The 27,552-nt window shown below is 38.3% G+C and overlaps 2 protein-coding genes, 1 long non-coding RNA gene and 1 pseudogene across 5 annotated transcripts; 3 read left to right on the plus strand and 1 right to left on the minus strand.

Moving 5' to 3' along the window:
• The first annotated feature begins 6,483 nt into the window (after positions 1-6,483).
• LOC136243292 (proton-activated chloride channel-like) lies at positions 6,484-7,828 on the plus strand. Its single transcript, XM_066034814.1, has 2 exons — positions 6,484-6,664; positions 6,732-7,828. The coding sequence occupies exons 1-2, from the start codon at positions 6,521-6,523 to the stop codon at positions 7,740-7,742; spliced, it is 1,155 nt and encodes a 384-aa protein (XP_065890886.1). The 5' UTR covers positions 6,484-6,520; the 3' UTR covers positions 7,743-7,828.
• A 670-nt stretch (positions 7,829-8,498) lies between these two features.
• On the plus strand, positions 8,499-10,724 carry LOC136243426 (proton-activated chloride channel-like; annotated as a pseudogene).
• Positions 10,725-11,290: 566 nt separating this feature from the next.
• LOC136243187 (uncharacterized) lies at positions 11,291-20,110 on the minus strand. 3 transcript variants are annotated; one of them, XR_010694772.1, is made up of 4 exons: positions 20,014-20,110; positions 17,917-18,612; positions 11,895-11,961; positions 11,291-11,505 (listed from the first exon to the last, which is right to left on the minus strand). It is a non-coding gene; the product is annotated as an uncharacterized lncRNA (long non-coding RNA). The 3 variants fall into 3 exon arrangements; XR_010694771.1 differs by lacking the exon at positions 20,014-20,110 and adding an exon at positions 19,912-20,007; XR_010694770.1 differs by lacking the exon at positions 20,014-20,110 and adding an exon at positions 19,306-19,703.
• Positions 20,101-21,471, plus strand: LOC136243186 (proton-activated chloride channel-like). Its single transcript, XM_066034707.1, has 2 exons — positions 20,101-20,295; positions 20,373-21,471. Exons 1-2 carry the CDS (start codon positions 20,161-20,163, stop codon positions 21,372-21,374), a joined length of 1,137 nt encoding a protein of 378 aa, XP_065890779.1. The 5' UTR covers positions 20,101-20,160; the 3' UTR covers positions 21,375-21,471.
• Positions 21,472-27,552: the final 6,081 nt, after the last annotated feature.

Below are 27,552 nucleotides of genomic sequence, written 5' to 3' on the forward strand. Positions count from 1 at the left end.
CAGGTGTAATTATTATCCGCACAAAAACAGCCAAGCTGTGAAAAAATGGTGCGGCCTTAAAAAAACCTACCAAGAAATGGCTGCAATGATGTTAATGCTAACAATGCACACAACTATTATTAATATTTACTAACGTTAACATCATTGCGGCCATTTCTTAGCTGCTACTTTTGATTTCACAACTTTTTCCACCCAAGCTTTTTAAGGCCGCACCATTTTTTCACAGCTTGGCTGTTATTGTGTGTATACTTCTTGTGCCTGCCTATGGCTGACTTTATGGTTTCACATTTCTTCTATTCTATGCAGACACGATGATGATTAGTAAAGACAAACTTATAAATGTATTGTGTTGCATGATTTACTTCAACATTTGGCAATATTATTGTAGTACTCTAATAGAATACACATTTTTGAAGACTTCTAAAAGAACATACATGGAATGTTCTAGTACTACTATTGGTAGATCATATAATTACATTAGCTATATACTTATATAAGCAGATTTAAACTACAATTTATAAAGCAGAAATTAAGTGAGGGGTGAACAGCTGAGATAGCAGTGATTAAGAATGTGGGTGTTAGGTATAAAGGTCCCTGCACGATTCGAACTCTGATAGGTTTTTTTGCCGACAATTTTGTGCACTTTTCCCCTGTAGTGACTGCTCTATTAGAGATCTCTATCACATGATTTTACACTTGTTTGGTTTTTATAACTTAGTAGCTGTAACTCTATTGCTATTCAAACTATCTAAAAAGCACTGCTACATAGTGATCAGCCTATATACACACCAATTTTCAAGTTATTCCCATACTCAGTTTACCCTGTAACCATGACAGAAACAGATTCACAGCAAACTTGGTACGTGAATTTGCCTTTACACACTTCATGATTGAGGCAATTGAATTACATGTTTATGTTTTATAGCAATTTTTGCAAAGTGTGCGAAATAAATCGAAGCCCCCATAGGGCATAAGAAAAAACAAAGAAATTATAGAACTGAAACTTTGAATGCCCCATTAGTATGTATCTCACAAATGACTTTTAATCAAATTTATTATGTGTCCTACCCTACCTGGCGGACAGATATTATGCAAATATTATTGGAGAAGGGCCATGGAGCTATGCACACATGAAAAAAACTGTTTTCTTTCTTCCTGTCAATATACTCACGGTGCGGTACACTAGTTTTCTTGGCCAGATGACACACGGTACATGTTCGATATAACTCTGGTAGCTTTACTAGCATGTGCTCATTCCAGTTAAGATGTTGATCAATGACCACACCTAGACATTTAACATGAGTAACCTCATGAATGATGGAGCTGTTGATGTGATAAGTGAATGGTATGATGTTCTTCTTGTTTGTGAATTCATATTTTTGCCGACATCAAAGGGGAAGTTTCATTTTTTTTTTTTTTTATCGCATGCGGTTAGACGCAACCGCAGGTGTATGCCTTGCGTTCCTTTGTGCATTCCAAACATTGATTGCCCTACTATTGCTTCAGTATTCACTCAATCGTCTCAAGATTCACATCATCGATTTCACCATACATGATTACCCTACCGTCGTAATTTCAGCACCAAACGAAGTTTCAGTCGTCCTCAGTCGACCTAGAGGCCAAATACAAATCCCAGATTGTTGTTTTCCGCAATACTCGCTTGGCAAGTAGGGCAATGTATCTTTAAACTGTTCTAAAAGTTTCGTTCAGATTGAAACATTTGTTTTCGAGAATGGCTAGTTTGAAATTTGAATTTAATCGCCCCCACGTCATTTGCTCTCTAAGTCATTAGCCACTTGTGCACTGAGTTAGAGAGTCGAGATCATTCTGTAATTGATCGCAGCCCTTCTCAGAGTAAATGTTTACATCACATCAAACTTTGCTTGAGACATGTAAAGGAAGATCATTAATTTATGTGTGAAAAGTAATGGAGCCAAAACAGTTTCTTGTGGTGCACCAGATAGTATGTGCTACATGAGTTGCTATCTAACACTACTTGCTGTGATTGGTCAGAGAGGAAGTTCTCAAAAGGGCCAGGGATTTTAATATTAACCTGTAGAAGAAGTGAGAGTGAGGGACCTTGTCAAAAGATTTACAGGAGTCAATCAGCACCATATCACACTGTCCTCATTGGTTTACACATTTAGCAAAGTCATTTACAGTTGTAATTTGCTGTGTCTCACAACCCCTCAGGTATGTTCAACAGCCAATTTTGGCAGGTTTTGATAAACCTGCTTTTTGACAGTTTTAGCAACATTCAGTATCATATTTTTGCCAATTGTGGCAAAATTAGGTTTATCCCAGATGTTGGCAAATTCAGCATTGTCCACATTTTGCCAAATGTAGATCCAACATGTTGCCATTTTTGTCAATCTATTGGGTTCCATATTTTGCAGCGTTGTTATTGCCAAAGTTGGAACAGCCTTAAAAGCAAAGTCTGGCAATGTAAAGAATTTTATTTTGCCATTGTTGGCAATTTACAAAATGCAACTTCAAAGTAGTGACAACAGCAGAATTAATGTAAAAGTTACCAAGCTTCCAAAACTGGCCCAAATTTGGCAGGACCTTTTTTTGTCAAATTTGGCAATAACTTGTGACCCCCATTATTGCCAACATTGGCGGGGATCTGAATTATTGGAAAACAATAGAGCAACGTATTTTCCTTGGCAAGCTAAGGAGAGTATACACCGCTTTGTCATGGAACCAGTAAATGCTTCAATTTCTCTCACAAGCATCTTAACAGTTATTCCAAAGTTGGAAGGTATCAGGTTTTACTTATATAGTGCTGTGTGTAACCATTGATTGTGGGTTTGAGTTTCCATTTTTGGCAAGAAATAAGATGTTTATAATTATATTTTTTATTGCCAAGTTTGACATGCCTACTTCATGCCAATAATGGAATCTTGGAAATTCTAACTTGCCAATTTTGGAAAATCAAACTTGCCAATTTTGGAAATTCAAACTTGCTAATTTTGGATTTTCAAACTTGCCAATTTTGGATATTCAAACTTGCCAGTTTTGGAAATTCAAACTTGCCAATTTTGGAAGTTCAAACTTGCCAATTTTGGAAATTCAAACTTGCCAATTTTGGTAAATATAAACTTAGCTACCAACATCGGATATTATGAAACTTGCCAATTTTGGTAATTACAGAACTTGCCCATTTTATAAACTTAGATTTATAATCTTGCTAATTTCGGTAGCTATAAAAGCTTCCAGTTTTGAAACCCCAAACTGAAATTCAATCCCACAATTAAAAAATACCTTTGCAACTATAAAAAGACATGGAATTTATGCCACTTTTGGAAATGTCATAGAGCTGCTAGTGATACATTTTTTAAGCAGCTCTAAAAGTTACCAGTTTTGGAAGCTTATGAAGTTGCCAGTTTTGGCAGCTTCTGAAGTTGTGAATTTGCCAGTTTTGGCAGCTTTGAAAGGTGCCAGTTTTGGTAGCTTCTAAAGTTGCCAATTTTGGCAGTTTTTGCAAGTTGCCATTTTTTGGCAGCTTTGAAAGTTGCCAAAAATGGCAAAAAGTAGGTTTATCAAAACCTGCCAACAATGGTTCAGGAACATACCTCAACCCCTATATGCTGTTAGAAGCCATGTTGTTCATTTCTTGAAGGATGATTCACATGCTACAGTAGCTATTTTAAATATATATTAGATGTTATAGTGATAATTAGCATTCAGGGTCCTTCTTACTGGCTTTACACTGGGACTATCAAAGCAAATTTTCATATGTCAGGTATGGCTCCTTGGTTCAGTGATGCTTGAAAATGTATAGATAGAGCTGGTGCAATTACATTACTACTTCTACCTCCTAGATGAAAACTTGGTCCACAGCTTTATGGTACTTTAGTTGTGAAGTAGTTGAGACACAGTCAGAATGTATGTGAATTGGCAGAATTTCAGGGAGAGGGTTGCCTTTTATAATACTGACACATTGGTTGTGTCTTCTTGAGTAAAAACTGATGAAAAATATTCAGCTATAGAATGTTTGCTCTGGACAATGGGTCAGTGTAAATTGTTCCTTGGTGTTCGAGGGTACTAATGCTATAGGCAAAATCTTTGCAGACTGACTGGGTAGATTGTCTAAATATAACTGAGGACAGTTTTGGACCAGACTTGGTAAATACTGTACAAACCTTAGCATTAACCATATAGTCGAGTTATGCTTGACTGAAGGCATCTGTTAGTAGAAAATAAAAGGTTTTATAGAAACTTGTTGGGGTCTGGGGTCGCTCTGAAGGCATTTTTGGGCTTGGCTATGCTTCTTTGAAGAAAGATGATACTGAAGAGCAAGAAACCCAAACCTCCATGATCCCTACTATACAGTACTACCATACTATATGATACTACATGGAGGTTGCCCACAGCATTGGTGGAGGCTATACCTGGCTGCTGAGGTATAGCAACATAATGCTGGTGAAAGTGTAGCTATCGTTTTCTCAGTTGCTGTAAAGCACCTGCATCTTCTTGCCCTGCTACGTTACCTTCTTACTTGCCAACTCGCTCACTGGCTCACACATTTAAAGACAAGATAATGGCTCGAAGACAACCGAAAGAAACCACACCTTTTAAAGTCAAAAAAGCACTTCCGTTTTAAAAACAAAAACAAAAAAACATGAGTTGAATTTTCGCATTAGTCGTGTTACAATAGACTGAGTTGATTTTTGCAAGTTAGCTACAAAAACCCGAGTCAGTTTTATGGCACACCATAATGAGCTAGATATTCAGTTCCTACCATGAAATGGGTCTGGTAACATAATTATTCTGATATCAACTTGTCCTTTGCAAGTATTACTTAGTATTACTTTAGCACACCTGTTTTTTTGCAGCAGGCTGAGTGTTGTTCCTAATAGGCTGGCTAAATGAGGATGCACAGGCTTTCATGAATTAGTCACGCAGTAACTGAAAGAAATACATGAGGTAACACGGTAAGTGTTAGTAAACTAGTCTCATGTGGCCAGACTGCTTTTTCTCCCACGGTACTTATCGATTGGAAATTATAAGCTAGAGCCTGCTCGAAAAATCAGTACGGGCATTTATAATCTCTAATTGATAAGTCCCTGCGCTGAAATAGAGGCCTGGCCATGAGACTAGTAGTAAACATTTGTGGCAATCCAAAAGGCTTATTGGATGAAAGCAGGATTATAAAAATGTACTTCACCAATAACTCCCCTGCACAGTGCATAGCCAGCACAGAGTATAGCACAGAGTATAGCAGCCAACTTATTTTTTGAAATGTCTAGCTATCATTGTAGATATCATCTATTATTAAAAAGACATGCAGAAACACTGGCTCCAAAACCCACAAGCAAAAGTTTTCTGGTAAAACGGACTGAATCGAGAAGTGACCACTTTACTATGATAAATGGTGTCCTTTCACACTATACAGTATCAAATACTGAAGTTTGTCATTATGTGGCAATTGAGCCAGTGTTGCAACCCCTATCTGGTGAATCTTTTCACTATGCCACAGCTAATGTGGAGGATAAGACAGCTACTATATTATCTGTAATATATAGTTCATTAATACCAGGTAGTCGCCTTAGTAGTAGTGGTCAGAGTGGATGGTACTGACCCTCGTTCTTGGGGGATACATTTTGGTCTGTCTTAAACGGTCATTTTGGTCTCTGTCTGTCGTACGTAAACGTGATTTTCTTTTGTAATTCTAAATTACGAAAATGAGTGGAACTTATTCGATACTGTATTTAATTTCCTTAATATAACAAGTAAATGAAAAAACAAGAAACAACAACTCAAAGTACATGTGATGGAAGCACACGACCATCAGATATTGCAAGGTCAAGTGCTCCAATAGTCACTGCTGCCATGATGAGACCTGGCTCCACGCAAGCAGGTTACAGCTGACCTCAGTAAAGAAAAACTGGTGGAGCATCTAATCCAGGACACTACACTACTATAACTCTGGTCTCTCTTATAAGCAAGCAGAGATGCCAACCTCTTGTACAGTAAGCAGTAGTGGCCATTCCCCCAAAAGTAGAGAATACCAAAGGGGTGAAAGAGCCCATTTCAACATCCCTTACACGCTGCTCATACTTACGCTGTTTGTTCATGTTGCACTCAAACCTTTTATATAGAGAAGAAGCCGCTGTGTTTCGATAACTAGGAGCAGTAGGATTAAAAACTCTTACATCAAAGAAAGCCTTTTGATCGGACTGTTTCCCCAAAATCCTTACACACTGACATCCAGGTGTGCCGAGGCGACACCATGTTTTGTGCTGAGATACATTATGCACCTATCAATGTCAAGCCCCACCTACCTCAGGTCGGGCAGAGGTGGGGATTGTTGGGGGTTTACAAATGCGAGAATGCAAATTCCCCACCCCTGGGGACAACTTCGGGAATCACAACAGTATGGAAAAGTACGGATATTCGTGTTGCAAATGCCCCTACCCTGGGGACGAGCTTGGGTGACAAATCCCCTACAAATCCCCACCTGCTGCCCGACCTGGGGTTAGGTGGGGCGTGACATTGATAGGTGCATTACGTAATAATGGAGGATTCACGTGCAGGTAGAAGAGTGACAATAGCGGCCTTACCAGAACGCAGTAACGATCGAGGTAATGATTATACTGACATTGAAGACCAGGCGAGACTGTTCCATCGACAAAACAGTGGTCGCCGCTTTTCGACCTGGGTAAGTTGCATGCGGTTTGTCCACCTCGGCATTTGACAATTAAGTCTATGGTGGCACTTCATTATAGTTATACCAAAAGCTAGACGCTGTAGAAGGTGGCACTCGAGGCGGCAGTAGCGAGCTAACTTCAGTAGACGAAACTGATGCGATTAGCCAGAATAGCGAGCTGGAGTTATGGCAGCCATCATGTAAGGACTGGCTAAAGCTCTTGATTCTACCAGTAGTTTACATGGTGTTCATTGGAGCTGCTGTGGTATATGCATTCTACACAATCACTGCATTAATACATTCTTATCAGTACCCAGTACAATCTACTAGTTATCGCATAGCATCAAGCTATCCTGCCATTGGTATAGCCATCATCCCAGACTTCTCTCAGTTTGTGGGTTGTGAGTATCGTTACTATGATGACTATTCCCCTGACCCAATTGTCCCCACTGAAGAATGTAATTATTTTAATGTATCGTTTAATTCTACACTGTTAAACAGCACAAGAAAGTCGATGGTGTTTATGGGACCAACTGACATAATGAGGAGACAAAGTCTGGAAGTACGCTACACTATCAACACTACACAAAGGGAGTACAATGCTATTGAGTATTTCGCATTTTACCAGTGGAGCAATGTTGTCAATAAAAGTGTAGATGAGCAAAGATCATTATTAGCTGACTTTGAGTACAAAAGTACTTTATTCACATTTCCTGCTGGATTCAAGACTTGGGTAAAGATGAGTTATATAGAAACAGCTAAATATGATGGTAAAAGTAAATCAATAGAATTTGAAATGGATATTAGTTTAGCTAAATACCGGAGTTCTACCTTTAATAATTCCACAGATTTGGACTCCTGTGCTGTGTATTTTGAGTGGGCTTCACCACGATATGTGTATATCCAAGAAATTCTGTCCACTAACTTTTGGAATTCACTAGGGGCAATGTGTGGAGTACTTATTACATTACTAAAGGCAGGAGACTACTTGAAGGCTTGGGTGGCTTGGGTACGTCAAGAACGGAAAAAGAGACAAATGACCCGTTTGGAGTATGAGAAATATTATGAAACTAAACATCTATTGAACTAATGCCAAGTCCAGTCTATGTAAAGCTATATCTTTTGTCATGCATGTTTTTAACATATATATTGTACGTTCTTATTTATTTACAACATGCATACTCACTATTAATAAGGAGTTAGTATATTCTTTGGTGACAGCTAGGACAGTAATCTGCCAAGGTTGTGAAAAATGCAGTGAGTGTCTGTCTCAAATGCTGCCGATCATGTCACAATTGGCAGCCCTGAATTGGTGTATAGCCTGGTGCTGTCCACCCTTACTTTTGCAAAGGGGCAGGCAGCACCAGACTACAGTAATTCAATTTGTGGTACAAGGCAAAGGTTTAATCATGACATTTACCAGATCCTCAACCCAATCACATCCAATGACTATCAATTCTGTCCTTGACTAGCTAGTCTATCAATCCAAATCATATTACTTTGAACACTCCCTTTCTCTCAGTGGAATAAAACTTTCCCCCTTCACTTTACACCTGTTGGTCTGCTCACATTGCTTTCTTTTGCCCTTAATTGTTATTTTACTTAGTATTTTGCAACTGTGTCTTTTCGTGTAGTATCCCATTAGTTATCAAGAATATACGAATAATCGGCAAACAGTAATTACCCAAAATAAGGTTTTAGCGTAGTCACTATTGTTGGTCCAAAGATGACCTGTACTCTGGACTGTAGTGATCGGTTATTGGCCCGTGTGCAAATAAGCTGGATCAGGTACTTATATTTACTACTCAGAGAAAATGGGAGATCCACATGAGGGGTAAGAGTAAAGATGAAAGTGGGCTCACCAGAATCAAGTGATGAACACGATTATGATGATGAAGATCAGACCAATCTGTTTAGGAGACAAAACAGTGTTCGTCGCTTTTCAAATTGGGTAAGCGTGTGTATGATCACAGGGGCTTATCACAGGGGTGGATGGGCTGGATAGCCAGCCACTATGCTTGGCTCTTTCATAGCAACACACAACCATGAATAGACTTTAATACATGTACTATACCTAATACTCTAAATCCAATATTTTTGCTCTTTCACAAAGTTACTCAAAATTCAGAATCCAAGAACTTGCCACTAGAGTACAACTTCATGATTTCAGCTTTTTCAGGAAGGATTTTTCACTGAGGATGCCCCCAGACCTTCTAAATGCTAATACAGTGGACCCTTGGTTATCTGAACCCCAATGTGTCTCAGGCAATGATCAGATAAGTGAATTGTTCGGATAGCTGAAGCCCATGCATTTATACACAAAGCACTGTTGAAATACTCTAATAGAACATACACTTGTACTCAAAATACTCTAATAGGACAGTTATTTCAATTTTGGATAACTGAAGTCTACTGTACTGTGTCCTACTTTTCTGAATCAGCACCTACTTTACATTTGCTGCTGCTCTGTTTAATAGCTGTATCAAATGCTAAACACACAAGTAGCCCCCGGCTCCATCAACTTTCAGAGGACCAACATTCAGCAAGAATGAAAAGTTAATATCAGCCATCATGTAAGGACTCTTGTAGTTTACATGGTGTTCACTGGAGCTGCGGTAGTATATGCATTCTACACATCACTGCACTAATACATTCTTATCAGTACCCAGTACAATCTACTAGTTATCGTACAGCATCAAGCTATCCTGCCATTGGTATAGCTATCATCCCCAACTTCTCTCAGTTTGTGGGTTGTGAGTATCGTTACTATGATGACTATTCCCCTGACCCAATTGTCCCCAACAAAGAGTGTAAATATTTCAACATATCATTCACTTCTAAACTGTCAAAATGACCCAAGAAAGTCGATGGTGTTTATGGGACCAACTGACATAATGAGGAGACAAAGTCTGGGAGTACGCTACACCATCAACACTACACAAAGGGAGTACAATGCTATTGAGTATTTAGCATTTTATCAGTGGAGCAATGTTGTCAATAAAAGTTTAGACGACCAGAGATTGATATTGAGGACAAAAGAACTTTGTTCACAATTCCTGCTGGATTCAAGACCTGGGTCAAGATGAGTTATACAGAAACAGAACAACACGACAGCAAAAACAAATTGATTGAATTTGATCTGGATATTAGCTTAGCTAAATATCGAAGTTTCATGTATAATAATTCAACAGATTTGGATACGTGTATGGTATAGAATGATCAAATCTATAAGAAATCTTGACTACGAGGAACGATTGAAAGTACTTAACTTGCCATCATTACATTATAGACGTTATAGAGGTGACATGATTGCTGTCTATAATATGCTACATGATAAGTATGATATAGACCATTCTGATTTTTTTTACTTTTTCACCCATTACCCATACCAGAGGTCATACATTTAAGCTATCTAAATATTTTTCAAGAACAGATGCCAGGAAATATTTTTTTACAAGAAGAGTTGTTGAACCATGGAATAATTTACCCCAAGAAGTAGCATGTGCAGCATCAGTTGATGATTTTAAGAAATTGATTGACCAATATTCATCTAACACTATGTATAAATGTATGTAATTAGTCTACTTGTACTTTTTTTACCTGTTGATCAGGTGTAACAGGCTGTTTAGCCTTATAAATTACCTGTAATAAATAATAATAATATTTTGAGTGGGCTTCACCATGATATGTGTATATCATAGAAATTCTCTCCACTAAATTTTGGAATTCATTTGGGACAATGTGTGGAGTGTTTATTACATTACTGAAGGCAGGAGAGTACTTCAAGGCTTGGGTGATTTGGGTATGGCTTGAATGGAGAAAAAGATGAATGACCCATTTGGAGTATGAGAAATTTAACGAAACTAAACATCTATTGAACTAATACTTGTGGGTCCAGTCTATGTGAAGCTGTATAGTATAAATTTTGCAGTGCAGTTATTGTTATCGCACTGTATTGATTGTTCTTAATACTTTACTGGTTATAATAGTAGTTCACTTGTAGGACATATGCAGTTTGCCAGGCCGTTATCTTTTCTCTCCAGAGCCTCACAATGCACACTGGCTGAATTAGCAGCCAGGGTTTGAAGGCCTTTAACAGTCTGTTTTTAAATATATATGCTGTGCTGGAATTGTGTATCATACAGTATGGTAGTACCAAGAGCCCTCCCTACTATTATTAACGCTTGTTAGTACTGTATATTAGGAGGTTTGAGTTTTTCTGGCCAAAATATCACCCAAAAACCAGCTACACAATATCATCCTGGTGCCTTGGCAGTGGCAGTGTTAGAAGCCCAAGTAACTTCAGTAGATTGCTAATTTTTTTTTATTCAATGGAATTTTATACTGGCTAATTGCCTGCCTACAGACAAGCGTAACTTGATAACGGCTGCACAGTAGAATATAAATTGTTGTGTAATTTGTAACTACTACAAAAGCTGCACATTTTATCTCCTAAAGATTATGGTCCACTCAGTGATAGCTTACCAGCGTTGAACCAAGTGCATGTCATAGACAAGCTGTCTTATAGTTGTAGAAATACTCCTACACAAGTAATGAAATGCATATGGGCACAATTGGAGCAGCTTGCTGTTGTTGATACAGAATGGTTATTCTCTCTCATAGTTGTACCTAACTATATCACTTTAGCTACACAAATAAAAAAATGTTACACAAATACATAACATGTTGTGTTTGACATCACACATACAGCTATACGTTAGCCTATATACCGAGTTAATAACAGCTCCATATCTTGATGTATATAAATGTTCATAACCATTTTTTCCTGTCTTGCCGTACTCCTTAAACACTGCATGTGGTATCCCAATGCACAAGCAATTGTAACACCTGATCTATGGAGTTAGCACATATTATCAAGAGTTCATAATATAAAAGGAGAGGAGAGTGTCCTACTTCAGTATAGCCTGTATAAATGCGTATTTTGAAATAGTACAGTAAAACTTTGATCTCTTTAGGATATCATGTCAACACATACAGTGTTAAGGAGTGTTGACAATGTCATCAGTGGACTACTTATTGAAGCCATAACTTCAAGGGTCATTGAAAATTAATGTAGAACAGAGACCTGACCAACTAACACATTGAAAGTGACCATAAGTTACATCATAACTTCAAAATACGCCTTTATACAGGCTATACTTGAGTAGGACACTCTCCTCTCTTTTTATATTATGAACTCTTGATATTATAGTCATTCTTCGATGTGCATTAAAGATCTCACCAAGTGAGCTGTATCAATTTCTGAAAACCAATCATCCTGCAAGAATGGCATTAGTCATCCAATGGTTCTATAAACAAATAAACTTTAATTTTAACTGTTAAATGGTCTACATAAGAATCAAGGTTGTAGTTTTGTTAAAACTAGAGTAGAGACCATAGCACATCGACAAAAAGTACTGAAACAAGTTGTTATTATTGGTTAAATAGGGCAGACAGCCGAGGCTGATTAGGCCCTACAAGGTACAAGTAAATACATCACAGACATTCAATTATAGCCTCTGAAGATTTAGTTAAATTGTTCATTTCTATCAGTGGTACTGGTAGTGCATTCCATTCTCTGATCATCTTTGGGAAAAAGCTTGTCATATATGCAGTGGTACTTGTGGATGGTATCATTACCAAATAATGCACAACATGATTGGCTTATCTCTACCTGACTATGCTATCACTTTACCACCACACATACTAGACAACATCACCCATTCCGCCTAAAAGATGTTTAGTTTTTGTTGCTTCCTTCTCTTTGCTAATGGCAACCAATTAAGCTGTTCCAGCATAGTACTGACATTACTGTGATAGTTATAGCCAGAAAGGACCCATCTTGCAGCACGCCTCTGGGCTTTTTCTAAAAGTGTTATTTGTACAATGTAATGCGGGTCCCAAACAACACATGCGTATTCCATTAATGGTCGAACTAATAATAAGTATGCAGATGTCTTGATATCAGTTGAACAATTATTAAGGTGGCATTTGAGAAAGTTTAACATCCTTGTAGCCTTACTAGCAACATTAGTAACATGGGTAGACCAAGAAAGGTGATCATCCAACGTCATTCCAAGATACATATGTTGATGGGTTACAGATAAAATGGACCCGTAGATAGAGTAGTTTACAGTTATAGGATTTAGTGACCTTGAACATCTCATAACGGTACATTTATTCATCTGCCAGACCAATGCCCAGTGGGATAAAGTGTCCAGATTCCTTTGCAATGAGATAGTGTCCTGCTCTGTTTTAATGACTCGATACAATTGGCAGTCATCAGCAAAAAGTTTTATCTGAGATGAAATATTTTTAACAATGTCATTAATATAGATTAAAAACATTAGTGGACCCAATACAGTACCCTGAGGTACTCCAGATGTTACAGGGACATAATCAGATGATTCCCCATCAAGTAAGACCCGTTGTTTGCGTGTTGTGAGCCACTTTTCAGTCCAGTGGATAACTTGGCCATCAATATGATAATATTCTAGCTAATCTGCAGGGATATTACCAGTGTTCAATGATTGCGTAAAGATAACTTTCAAGATAGGCGCAAGTTCACTGGCACAGTGTTTAAGAATGATAGGGTGGATTCCATCAGGGCCTGGTGACTTGTTTGTGTCAAGATTTTGCAGAAGTGCTTGAATCCCAGCTTCAGAGAATTGTATGGGCTGCATCATGTTGTAATTACCAGTGCCAATCTCAGGTACGTTAGACAGATCTTCAACAGTGAAAACAGACTGAAATTGGTTGTTAAGTGCTGTAGCTCTATCCTTTGCTTTGGTGACTGTATGGCCATTCACTGTAAGGAATGGTATGGAGGATGTACTTTTCTTCATTGTTTTTATATACTTCCAAAACTGACATTGATGTCCAGAAAATGTTGTGTCCAGGATTCTATTACGGTACTGTTCATGGGCTACCTGAAGCGCCTTGTTTACTTTGTTATGAGCCCTGCGATAATTACTCCAGCTTTCTTCAGTATTGTGTTGTTTGGCATGGTCAAATAATTTCTTACAATATTTCATAGCTCGCTTAATGTCACGAGTTAACCATGGCAGGTCTTTGCACGATTTAAGCTTCTTTTTAGGAACATGGTTGGATACACTAACAGTCAGAGTCTCTTTAAGGGAATGCCAGTTGTTGTCTACAGAATTACACTCCGGATTTCTATTCATGAATGAGTCCCTGAAGTACACATATCTTGCTTTACACCATCTAGATCCCCTTTGTGATATAAATACACTGAGTGGGCCACTGAGTCATGTGGAAGACTTGATTTTATGCTGATATCAAAGACAACAAAACAACTTCATGGTCAGAAATTCCAGGTACAACATCAACATTAGTTATCATGTCGGGATGCGAAGCTAGCACTATGTCAAGAATGTTTCCTTGTCTGGTTGGTTTGTTAACTAATTGTTCCAGGCCATTATCATCAATCAGTTCTAAAAACAAACTATTTAGTTCTCTTCCGTATGCAGGGGGAAGGCTCTATCGAGGCTCCAGTATCTAGCCACACAATACTAGGTAAGTTAAAGTCACCAGCTACAATAATGTTGGGAAATGAATGACTAAGCTGTAGATTGTTCAATACCATTTGGAGTTGTGTCAATGGAATGGAGTCAGTGCTAGGTGGTCGATAGAACGAACAAATATAAATTGGGCTCATCTTAGGAAGCGTTAACTTAGCCCACACAGCTTCAGCATCCAAAAGGAGTGAGGGTTGTTCAATAACTGGCAGAGTTTTACGAACGCAAAGAAATACACCGCCACCACCAAGAGAACGGTCTTTACAAATGACTGTATAACCTGAAGGAAATATTTCAGACGATGCGTATGTGGAGTCTAGGTGAGATTCACATCCAATTATAATATCTGGAGAATGTTCATATACAAGACCTTCTAAATTAGCACTTTTCTCTTGACTTCTAATGCTTTGGCAATTTACACAGATTACGCGTAATTTATTTCTGGGAATTGTTTGTGTTTCTTGAAAATCGTTTTGTGTAGGGGTAGTATGTACTGAATCTAGTCATATGTGAGGAGCACTGCTTCTCTGTTTGCAGATTATTTTACCATTTCTAATAATTAAGTTTGTTTCACCTTGGCTCCTTCTTCTTTTGAGTTCATCACGAAGGATCTTGTTTGCTTGTCTTTCTTTGAATGTAAAATCAGGAGAAACAAAAATGTTTTTCCATACAGAAATCTGCCTCAATTTTGCAGTATTATATACATAGGATTTGTCTTTCAGCTTCTTCTTCATTAACTGTAACCAAGATCAAGCGTGCTTGGTCTTGGACACGCCTCCCTAGCCTTGTTATTTTCTTGATTTGTGTTCTTTCAATGCCAAATTCTTTTTGAAACAGTTCAGAAATTTTTGCAGTATCTTCGTTACTCTGTTTGGACTTTTCTTGCTTTGATGATTCAGGCACATTTCTAATAATCAAGTTGCATCTTCGTCTTTGTCTATCCATGTATTCATTTATGGCCTCTGCTGGATCTGATGTCACTGGATGAGCTGTGATTTGAGTGCCTTTTCCATTTATAGTTGCTTCAGACTCACTTTCCATGTTATTGGAGGTCAATTGCTCTGCCAAGGCTGAGGTAATTGCTTGGTGATGCTCAGTCAGTTTACTGTGCAGGGAATCCACAACTTCTGACAACTTTGACTCTACAGCTTGAAGCCTGTGCTCTAGTTCCTGACCACATGTTTCACTTTGGACCTGTGATGTGTTGTTATTATTGTTAGTGTCTACAGTGAACAGCTTGTTGTTAAAAATTAGTTGCTTATACAGTTGTTTACTTGACAATAATACATTACATTTGGTACCAAGTTTGTCACCTGTGTGAGGAGTTTATAGTGCTCCTTATCTATCCCTTTGCATATCGCATGTACCCATGATCCACGTAGGTCACACTGAATAGCATCACAAACAGCAGTACATTTCTTACCACAGTGTTGGCAGGAATCAACATCCTTATTCAAAACATAGCTTTTGGCATCTGGTGAATCGTCTGGTTGTTTTCTCTTGTAGCTCAGAGTCTGTTCTGGTCGGGTCTCGTCATTCTCTGCCATGTTGGAAATCCAGTTACGCTGGCCAACTGTAGCACCTGTTCGTAGGGAACAGAGAAGAAGTGCAATGTATTAGGATAAGCTTGCCTTGACAGGTACTGTTATTCACTCGCCACGGTACTACAACTTGATGTTCTTAGTGCGAGAGACAAGGGCTGGCTCTCGCAATAAGACCGGTACTGATACCAGACTCGAATGAAACGCTGGTTCCTTTTGCAGACTGCACTCTTAAAGCAGATAAAAGTTGAGTTGGTGAAGAGAAGACTTATAAACCACAATCAAAAGCCACAAATTTTTTTTTTTAAGTTGGAGTAGTCCATGATATTAAATCACAGTAAAACAGAAGTGTTATATCCCTACTGTGCTCAAGTGTACTTGTTTGTTGACTTTTTTTTGTAAATAATTATTATGACTGGTGAACCCACACATACCGCATCTGAAATGGTGCCGAGCGCCCCAGCTATGTTAATTATTGTCTGAAAAGTGAAGTATCCATTACGCTTCGTTGTCAGCTATGTTCAACCAGTTACACAGCATTTTGAATCAACAACTGTTCAAAAAGCACCTCCACAATCTCTGCATACCGAAAGAAATGGTGCCGCGCGCCCCAGTTATATCGATTATCGTCCAGATGAAAAGTGAAGTATCCATTACGCTTTGTTGTTGGCTATGTTCAACCCGTTACACAGCAGTACGAATCAAGAACCGTTCGAAAAGCACCTCTGCTAACAAAATAGCCACTATGAAAAATACAAACGATTTCCGTTACGAAGGGAAGCCATCACGTGCCATCATCGCTCTGCAAACACTGAATGTGGTGCTCGCTTGGACGTAAGAGCTCAAGGTTTCTGGGGTGTTCACTATCAACAAGCTTTCTTTGATGTTGGTGTTTCAATCCATTGGTAGTCACAAATCGTTGCACTTCTTCTACCAGCTGTTTCTGATTACATGACCAAGAGAAACAAAGAACTTATGAACAACATGTTCATGAAATAGAGAGGGAATCTTTTATACCTCTTGTGATTTCTGCTTTAGGTGGAATGAGCAAACCAACAGAAATTACATATAAACGATTAGCCTCACTTCTTTCCACAAGAGCAGAAACATAATGTTGCTATATCCTTTATTCACTGCAGATTGTCATTTTCCCTATTGCGTTCGCCATTATGTGTCTTCATGGCAGTCACTTTACTGCTGGTTGGCCCCAGAGAGATCTGACAGACTTCTCTCTGGCGGTGTGTGAGGGAAGCTCTCTTTGTCTGATTGAATTGTGATATAAATTTATGTATTATACAATTTATGTGTGTATTATACAAATTTAAGGACATTGTTACAAAAAAAATAAAAAAATCACATGCTACCACCAAATCGACCCTTTTCGCTGTCAGCAAAGATGAATGGGACACAAAGGAGGACACTGGTAAGTCCATGAAGAATGCATTGTACGTACTGTGGTATGCCAAAAGGTACCTGTTGGGCTGAAATGACGCCGAACAGTGAAAAAATCAAGCCTGTAGCCTTAGGCATTATTGAGTTACGCTTGTCTGAATGCATCAGTCAGTCAGTCAGTCAGTCAGTCAGTCAGTCAGTCAGTCAGTCAGTCAGTCAGTCAGTCAGTCAGTCAGTCAGTCAGTCAGTCAGTCAGTCAGTCAGTCAGTCAGTCAGTCAATCAGTCAGTCAGTCAGGCAGTCAGTAGAAAATTCTGTTAAATAAATGTTTTTTAAAATTCCGTAGCAACTTGCTGACAGTGTTTCAGGTCGAGATCTAAAAGCTTGTTTGGGCTTAGTTTTACCTAACCAATACTGCCTCATTGTCGTCAGGGGGAAATTGAGACCGGTTTTTGGGTGATGTTATTTCATGGGACACGCCTACTCCTTTGTGGTCCCTACTATACAGTACTATCGTACTGTATGATACTCTGAAATGGAAGAACGGCCTTGACCGAATTCCAGAGTTTAAACATATAAATCAAATCTAATCAACATAGCAACACCATCTATGAAATCAACTTGTGCTGCTTCATATCTGGATTTTAAATCTAGGATCCTTTCCCTACCATGCTTAGATGTAATATACTTGGAGCTGGTATATTGATAAAACAAAGCTGCACCTGGCTTCCAATTCTCCCAATCTATCAGCACCCTTATTATAATTAATATATAACACTTTAACAGCAACATACCTATTAATGCTCTCTGGTGACTCCAGTACATGGCTGGTAAATTCCCAATTTCTAGGCCCCATCGCCCAATATTTGAAATGTTATTATGAATGTTCTTTATGTAGTACTCTGTAAATTCATTCTCCCATACCTTTCTTCTATAAACTATTGTATACTTTTTCATCTGTGCACATGAACAGAAGCTTTAAATCGTTGCGATTAGCTACAAAGTCACGGTGTTCTCCATCCTTCTTATCATCTAGGTGTTTCATGCTGGTTATAATATAATTCCAACACAGCACTGAGTTTCTATTTAGAAGCTTTCTGTCAATTGAGTCTTCAATACTTGTTCACCATCCGTTATAAGTGGTATAGACAGTTTGCCTATTATTTTATTTTTACTTCTATACTTAATACATCAAAAAGCTCTTCATGTGTTTCTGCAAGCTTCCTTTAAAAAGTGCCTGGTATGCAAGGCTCTTCTTTGTAATAAAATGTGTGCTTGGCATTTCCGTGGGGGAAATCCTCTGCAACAGTATGATTGCCAATGTAGTGCACAAGTACTAGGTTTTGCATGTCTCTTAAAATCAAGTAGTGGGCCATCAGGTGTTAGGATTAATAGGATAAAGAAGTAATACTTTTCAACATCAGCGTTTTTCGAGGTAACTTGTGTTACAGCCATGTTCAACCAGCAATAGTCATCTGCCCTCCAGTCATCTAGAATGAAATGATACAAGCATAAAAATGGATATATAGTATATTGCTGCTTTAAATAATCATTAAAGCAGTTATATATATAAAGTCAATATCACATAAAGCATTCGACCAGTAGTACATATATGGGCATGTAGAATACAACGCAATGGGCAGAGGGATCCGATTCCAAAGCAAAGGCTTTAAACTCCTAAAACAAATACGTTATACAAATAATCATCTTTCTGGAAGAGTGTTAATTAATTTACCCAACGTAATATCTAGCATTATAATTCTTAGAAAGTGCCAATATGGCTAACTTGTGTTTTATAAGTATACTACAGTGTACATGTATAGGTTTCCCACAACATTGGTGGAAGCTGCTGAAGTATAACAGCAAGGTGTAGCTACCATTTTCTCAGTTTGCTACGTCACCTTTTTCATTTGCCAACTCTCTCACTGGCTCGCACGTTTATTAATAATAAAGACAAAATAACAGTTTGAAGACAACCTATTAGAGTCAAAAAAGCACTTCTGTAAACACTGGAAAAAAAGCTTGATGGTTTTGATAACTGAGCCAATTTTTCACATGTTACAGCCAAAACCAAGACAATTTTTAGCAAGTAGCAAAATAAACCAAGTTGGTTTTTGCAGAAAATTGACTCATCAAAATAGGCATAATTTTGAAACAAATGGCACACCACGACCATAAAATACCTAGGTCTGGTTACAAATTCTATTGTCAACTTGTCCTTTGCAGGCATTAGCTTCAGCAGGCTGAGTGTTCTCCCTGATACTTCACTTCTGTGTGGTAGTCTGACTACATGAGGATACACCACAGGCTTTCATGAATTAGTCACGCAGTAAATGTCTCAGAAACACAAGGAGGTAACATGGTAAGTGGTAGTAAACATTTATGGCAATCCAAGAGGCTCACTAGAACAAATGTACCAATAGCTTCCTGCAATGAGTATAGCAGCCAACTTCTTATTTTAGATCTGTCATTGCAGATATCATCTATTTAAAGCAGAACACTGGCTCCACATGACATACATTCCAATGTGTCACAACCTTTGACCACAACCATATTATGTCCTTGTGACTTCACGCTGGTACCCAAACTGGTAAAGCAGATAAAAACAACCAACTTGGTAACCAAAACCCACAAGCAAATATTTTCTGGTTGTAAAATGAAAATGACCACTTTACATGCTACAGATGATAAACGATGTTCCCTTTCACACAACTATACAGTATCGAATAATTCCACCATAGATACAGTATACTTTCCAACAATTATACTGTATCTATGATTCCACTCACAAAAGAAAATCACGTTCAAAAGGTAGATCTATCGCCCAGGAATGACGACTACTATAGACTACTAAGGCGACTACTAGCTGTGTAGCACCTCTCGACACGTACTTATCTATGTTTGCAGTTTGTGCTAGTCTCGTACCCAGACCGCTTTTCTTTTTCTTTTTTTCCCTCTCACTACTATGCTCCCACACACACAGAGAAGAAAAAAGGCGGGACTAGTTTTGTGCTGTTACAGTGTTACATTACGTATTAATGGGTGATTCACGTGCAGGCAGGACAGTAACAATAGCGGCCTCACCAGTACGTAATGATTATGATTATTCTGACATTGAAGACCAGGCGAGGGTGTTCCAGAGACAAAACAGTGGTCGCAGTTTTTCAACCTGGGTAAGTTGATTGTGATTTTGTATACCTCGGCATTTGATGCATTTGACACGAGGATTTGACATCATATACTTTTATAGTTATACCAAAAACTAAACGGTGGCACTCGAGGTGGCAGTAGCGAGCTGACTTCAGTAGACGAAACAGATGCAATAAGCGAGAATAGCGAGCTGGAATTATACCAGCCATCATGTAAGGACTGGATAAAGCTCTTGATTCTACCGGTAGCTTACATGGTGTTCTTTGGAGCTGCTGTGGTATATGTATTCTACACAATTGGGGCATTGGTGCATTCTTATCAGTACCCAGTACAATCTACTAGCTATCGTACAGTATCAAGCTATCCTGCCATTGGTATAGCCATCATCCCAGACTTCTCTCAGTTTGTGGGTTGTGAGTATCGTTACTATGATGACTATTCCCCTGACCCAATTGTCCCTACTGAAAAATGTAATTATTTTAATGCAACGTTTAATTCTACACTGTTAAACAACACAAGAAATTCGATGGTATTTATGGGACCAACTGACGTGACAAGGAGACAAAGTCTGGGAGTACACTACATTATCAACACTACACAAAGGGAGTACAATGCTATTGAGTATTTTGTATTTTATAAGTGGAGCAATGTTATTAATAAAAGTTTAGACGACCAGAGATTGATATTAGCTGACTTTGAGTACAAAAGTACTTTATTCACATTTCCTGCTGGATTCAAGACCTGGGTAAAGATGAGTTATATAGAAACAGCTAAATATGATGGTAAAAGTAAATCAATAGAATTTGAAATGGATATTAGTTTAGCTAAATACCGGAGCTCTACCTATAATAATTCCACAGATTTGGATACATGTACAGTGTATTTTGAGTGGGCTTCACCACGATATGTGTATATCCAAGAAATTCTGTCCACTAACTTTTGGAATTCACTAGGGGCAATGTGTGGAGTACTTATTACATTACTTAAGGCAGGAGACTACTTGAAGGCTTGGGTGGCTTGGGTACGTCAAGAATGGAAAAAGAGAAGAATGACTCGTTTGGAGTACGAGAGATTTAATGAAACTAAACATCTATTGAACTAGCACCATGTCCAGTCTATTTAAAGCTGTATGCATATAGTATAAATTATGCAGGTTGTTAATTATTTTTTAATACAAACTGATTTACTTACAACATACATACCCACTATTCACATATTCTGTAGTCACAGGACAGTAATCTTCCCAGGAAATGGCAAGTGTCCACTTCAGAACCTCAAATGTTGCTGACACAATTTTTCACTAATCCTTGCAATTATATATGAACTAGTTTATAGTCTGGTGCTGTCCACCCATTACTTTTTTTCAATGGGGCGGGTGGTGCCAAACTTTGTGGTACAAGGCAAAGGTTCAATCATGTGGTACACATCCAGTGACTCAACTATTAATCCTAATCATTAGTTATTTTTTCTCTGGAAACACTTTCCCCTTCACTTTTGTTGCGTTTTAGTTATGAATAGACACATAATCGGTAAACATTTATAAGCGCCATCAGGAGTAAATAATGGAAGAGTACAATCTTCCATTATTTACTCTTGGTGCTGTAAATAGAGTGAGGAGTCGGCAACTCGTAAAAACCCTGTATTAGATTTCAGAGCAAAAAAATTTTTGTGGTAACCCAAATAATTAGATCACCAGATGCTTAGTATCTGGAAATGTACGGGAACTTTTGCAAGTGAAGGTTTTGAAATTTCTGGAAGCTATACGAGAGTTCCAGACGTATAGATTTTGATTAGGTTTTAAGCGTAGGTGTAGCTTGTATGTAGTTTAACATTAGTAAATATATAACTGGTTACACTTGGGACAACCGCATACGATTGATGGCACTAGTATCACATCTTATAATGTTGTTAAAGATTTGGGAGTACAAATAGATAGCCAACTAAAGTTTCATGATCACACCACCACAATTACTAAGAAGGCCAATCGTCTTTTAGCAATTATTCAAAAAACCTTCCAACATTTCGACAAAAACACAGTTATTAACCTCTATAAATCTTATATTCAGCCAGTGTTGGAGTATGGTAATATTGTCTGGGGACCCCAGTATATCCTTGATCAGCAAAATATAGAGAAAGTGCAGAGAAGAGCAACGAAGTTGATCCACAACCTTCAGGATTATACATATGATGACCGTCTTGTTGAATTAAACTTGCCATCACTAAAATATCAGAGGCGTCGTTGTGATATGATAATGATTTATCAACTTCTACATAATAATCTTAACGTAGATAATTACTAACCATCAATAGTTTATCAATAACTAGGGGTCACGAGCATCTACTAGATTGAGATCTTCATTTTTTACAGTGAGAGCTATTAATGATTGGAATAACCTATCTCATCATGTAGCTAATGCTCCCTCATTGAATGACTTTAAAATTTTACTTCACTACCTAGCTGGTCTACTGTATGTATGTAGGGTTTCCAACTCAAAATAGGAAGGTGCTTCCTTTTGTTGTTTCTGGAGATTTTCACACAGACTGACCTTTAAGATAAAGCAAACAGGTGCTAATTTATTATTGGATTACTTGTAGCATTTGGTATCAACATAATGTTAATGCACAAAAACATCCAAAAAGTGGCCACGTGACCAGAAATACTATAATACTTACATTGGACAGATCATTGTATTTTAAGGTGATGTAAGTCACAATTATTGTATTTCGTACCTCAATGAAGACTTCTACATCTTTTAGTGCTATAGCTCACCCTGTATAGCTGTATAATGATACTGTTGTCCACGTGACCAGTTTTTTGGATATTTACAGTTAACGGTGCACTGATATTGAAAGCAAATAGACAGTTTAACAATAAATTAGTGCTTGTTTGTTATCTTAAAGGTCAGTCTGTGTGAAACTAATCAGAGAAGCTGAGGTCTCATGCTATTTTGCCATGGAAATTCTATATGATGGGATTTTGGTCACATGACCACGTTTTGGATATTTATGTGTGTTAATTATGGTAATATTGAATGCTGCAAACAATTCAATAACAAATTAGCACCTGTTTGATTTATCTTAAAGGTCAGTCTGTGTGAAAATATCCAGAAACAACAAAGAAGTTTTCAGTGGAAACCCTACTGTATGATTACTAATTATTTGGCCAATTCTTGTTGTATAATCTGTATAGTTTTTATGTTGTAATTTTTGTAAGGCTTTACAGGCTCCTTAAACCTAATACTAATACTACTAGTTTAGTTACTTGTAATTAGTCTTTGGGTTTAACTTGTTCCCAGGTGTGCCTCTGTATACCAATGTGTACCAATGACCATACACAATAAGATATCGAGATTGGGAGAATGGGCTGCATGGAGCGCTGTAGCCTTGAGACCTGACCCTTAATTTGTCACGTGAGATCGCATGACCCTCCAAGATTGGGTCATGGTAAATGTGTACCCCAACATCTATGATAAGGCTCTGGCTGGTACATTTGGTGGTATGCCAACTTACCCATACAAGCTAGTCTTCCAGAAGACTAGCAATTACATGCCACCAAATATACCATGGCCCCAGTCCATTCACCCACCAAAGCAATTGGACAATTGCATTTAGACTGTGCTCTAATATCAAAACTAACGTAAACGCAATGCAATGTATTCACATCCCATATGCATTAATCCTACATACATACATACATACACACAGTGCCATCGCAGTATCTCTTGTTGACACCTATAAATGAAAACACAAATCTACCTGTGTAAAAGTAGTTCTACCCTTTGTGAGTCAGAGCAGAATGATAGTGAGAACATTTATTGCTGCAACCATGTACCAATTGTGTCACCTTCCCAGACCCTAACCCTGCCATAATCAATAAAATAAGCTTATTCACTGCAATAGACAGGTGACTTTTGTGGGATGTCCAGTGAAGCTGGGCATTGATCTGAAAAGCTGTATTTACATAATTAAGCCACATCTACAAGTTACACTTACACATGCCCAATCCCACAGCAGTGATAAATATACTGTTCTACCTTCCACAAAAATCTTCCTGGCTATATGTTGTGAAGTAAAACTCTCTACTTCCCTTTTTTTTTTGAAACTGAAGGATGAGCTATAGATGTTAGCAGTCACTCCATGTCGATTTTGATTCCTAGGCAAGAGGTGGACCTCCAATTAATTTAACTGTGACTGGTCTAGTAAGATCAGGAGGCTGTAGATTGTGGACATGCATAGTTCCTGGTCTTGCTGTGATGCTGTGTGCAGGTACCTTTCCACCAGCTGCAGTACAAAACCATCATCTGAATACTAGGTCAGACATTTTAAGAGTAGGGCAAAGTGTTTATATAATTGGCTTCAATACCTAGCAAATACCTAGCGAATGCTAAGCTGTGAAGCCTGGGATCATCCTGTGTACTTCTTGAATGCCAGCTTTTACTAAAGGAGACTCCAGGAGCTACTAGAGTAGCCAGTCATTTATCAATGTGTGTAAGACAGCTGTGTTTCTACCATTTTCACTGCTCAAAATAATGTTCCACCATCAGACAATTTCTGTTATTTTATTGCTGGAGAATAGCCTTACAAAGGCGGTAATATTTAATGTGGCCTCAAGCTTTATCTCAAGCCAATTTTTGAGGTTTGTACACCAGCCTACTTGTGCTTGTCAGCTTTAAACGTGTTGAAACTTTGCTGCAATAGCTTAAAACACCTGTTTTCCTGCTTGGACTACAAACGGTATGTACATCATGTTATGATAGTGTTTCACTGCTTTTGGTTTGCGCATTGAAAAACTCAGAACGGGTACTAGTACATCAGTACATTTTTGTGCTTCATCCAGACAAATGTACTGACAGTTTGACAGTATGCTCAAAAAATATATCTTGGGAGCCCTGTTATTATACTCCTGCACAAGGAAATCAGCGATCAGTTACCATTTTTCTGGTTTACTTTTGCTTAGGTATTAGTCTCAAGGAGACAACCCTTTGGTATTGTACCCAAAAAACACTTCTACCTTCTTTATAGTGCAACACATCTTGCTAGATAGCCAATCACTTTGCTTTGATATGTTGCAGTCTATAACTCTATATATGTGGCAGATGACTCCTGTGCATCCAAGACTATACTGTCTGCATATAAGTAGTAAGTGAGTAGGGATGCCACGACATAGAAATTTTTATGTCACATGTCATAGAGATTTATGTCACGACATGTCATATGTCACGATATAAGCAATTCTTAAAGTTTCACAACTGAGGCTGCTACTTATGAAACTGTAGAGCTATTTTGATTCAAACATGCTAACTTAAACATCAGCAATATTAACTATGACATCAACAACCAACATTGCTCATACTTATTTGTCAATTTTTCTCATATTTGATCAAAATGAATGGAAAAGTGTGCATTATTAGGAGATATTTATATCACGACATAAAGAAGCCTATATCATATCATATCATGGAGCTTTATGTCACGACATGTCATATGTCACGACTATCGTGGCATCCCTATAAGTGAGATATTCATGATCTGACAGTTCCCATATCCACTGCTCCAAATAGAGTGTGAGTGGACATCCCATGACATAGGGGTCAGAGGCTGCAGCCCTGTTTACTGTCCAATACTCATACGTAGGTGATTCATGTACACATAATGGCATTCCTTCTGATAGAATATGACATCCCAAATAAGCAGGGAGAGGCCGAATAAATTACATACCATAAGGTGGAAAGCCAGGCCTCTCCCTAATACCATACCCTACTAGCCCTGAAGATCTACTCATCTGGTCTGGTAGCTAATAAACACCACATAGCTAATGGGATTTGAAACAAACGAACAGCCAGGACCAGTTGGGTATGCATGGAATTATCTTGGGTAATCATAGAAATGAGGCATAATTCCTTGAGACCTGAAGTATCCACAGATTTGCCAAGTATCAATGAACATAGCAACCGCTGAGACGGGGACTCCTGTAATGGCTAGTACTGATTTGTTGAGTCTGCTATTACTGCAAAATTAAAGCTTGCAGCAGCGGAAGTTGAGCGGTGATTGTTGATAACCCAAATAGCAGGTTGGTGGCACCACTTGAATATGCTGACAGAGAACATCAATATTTGTTGCTGCCAATGCAACAGGTGTTATTTACTCTTGGTATTACTTACCATTTATGAATGATATAGCTTGCTACAAGCCCCTAACTACCAGGCAACGCTGTAGGTACACCCCTACAAACTAGTAGGTACATCCCTGCCGTACATAAAGCCAGTAGGTACACCCCTACCATACAGCAAACAGGTAGGTACACCCCTACCATACAGCAAACAGGTAGGTACACCCCTACCATACAGCAAACAGGTAGGTACACCCCTACCATACAGCAAATAGGTAGGTACACCCCTACCATACAGCAAACAGGTAGGTACACCCCTATCATACAGCAAGCTGGTAGGTACACCCCTACCATACAACAAGCCAGTAGGTACACCCCTACCATACAGCAAACCGGTAGGTACACCCCTACCATACAGCAAACAGGTAGGTACACCCCTACCATACAGCAAACCGGTAGGTACACCCCTACCATACAGCAAGCTGGTAGGTACACCCCTACCATACAACAAGCTGGAAGATTCATTCTTACCATACGGCAAGCCAATAGTTACCCCTACCAAACAGCAAGTCGACAGATACACCCCCACCATGCAGCAAGTTGTAAGTTGTACATCTGGTCAGTAATATTCTTTACTAGTTGAGCCCTGAAGGGCAAACACCATAGTGCATGAGGTGTTCACAACAAATGCTGTTGACTATTGACTAATAGTAAGAGTTTGTCCCATAAAAATCGCACTGGTCAAGGGTAAACAACACTTCTAATTCTAAGATGTAGCATTTGGGTGCGGTTACGTACATATTTTATGCTTTAATTTGTGATATTAACTTTTGATAATCCTTAGCATGCTAAGCCAACTATTTGTGTTTCATGTCTATAAATCACTGCTCTCATTCTGTGATTACTGGGTGAACTGACCTAACACTAAACTATGTTTTGCAAACAATGATACAATGAAAAACTCCAAAATACTTAAATGCGTATGTACCTGTGAAATGTATCTCGCAGCAATTTAAAACAAAATTCTATAATTCCCACAGTTCAAGAGTGTGTATTATTTCACCTCAGGCTGTTTAATCTAAGAAACTCTTAGTAGAGTGGTAAAAAGTATTCGTTTGTTGTTCTGTCTTTTAAAAGTAAGATGTTCTGCAACTTGAGAACAAATATAAAC

Source organism: Dysidea avara, chromosome 13 (assembly GCF_963678975.1).
Source record: "Dysidea avara chromosome 13, odDysAvar1.4, whole genome shotgun sequence".
Taxonomy (NCBI): Eukaryota; Metazoa; Porifera; class Demospongiae; order Dictyoceratida; family Dysideidae; genus Dysidea; species Dysidea avara.

Bases quoted from the DNA above. Each gene is read 5' to 3' on its own strand.
- LOC136243186 (XM_066034707.1), top strand. From the start codon at position 20,161: ATGGGTGATTCACGTGCAGGCAGGACAGTAACAATAGCGGCCTCACCA. The intron at 20,296-20,372 runs GTAAGTTGATTG...ATACTTTTATAG, and splicing joins GTCGCAGTTTTTCAACCTGG to TTATACCAAAAACTAAACGG.
- LOC136243292 (XM_066034814.1), top strand. From the start codon at position 6,521: ATGGAGGATTCACGTGCAGGTAGAAGAGTGACAATAGCGGCCTTACCA. The intron at 6,665-6,731 runs GTAAGTTGCATG...ACTTCATTATAG, and splicing joins GTCGCCGCTTTTCGACCTGG to TTATACCAAAAGCTAGACGC.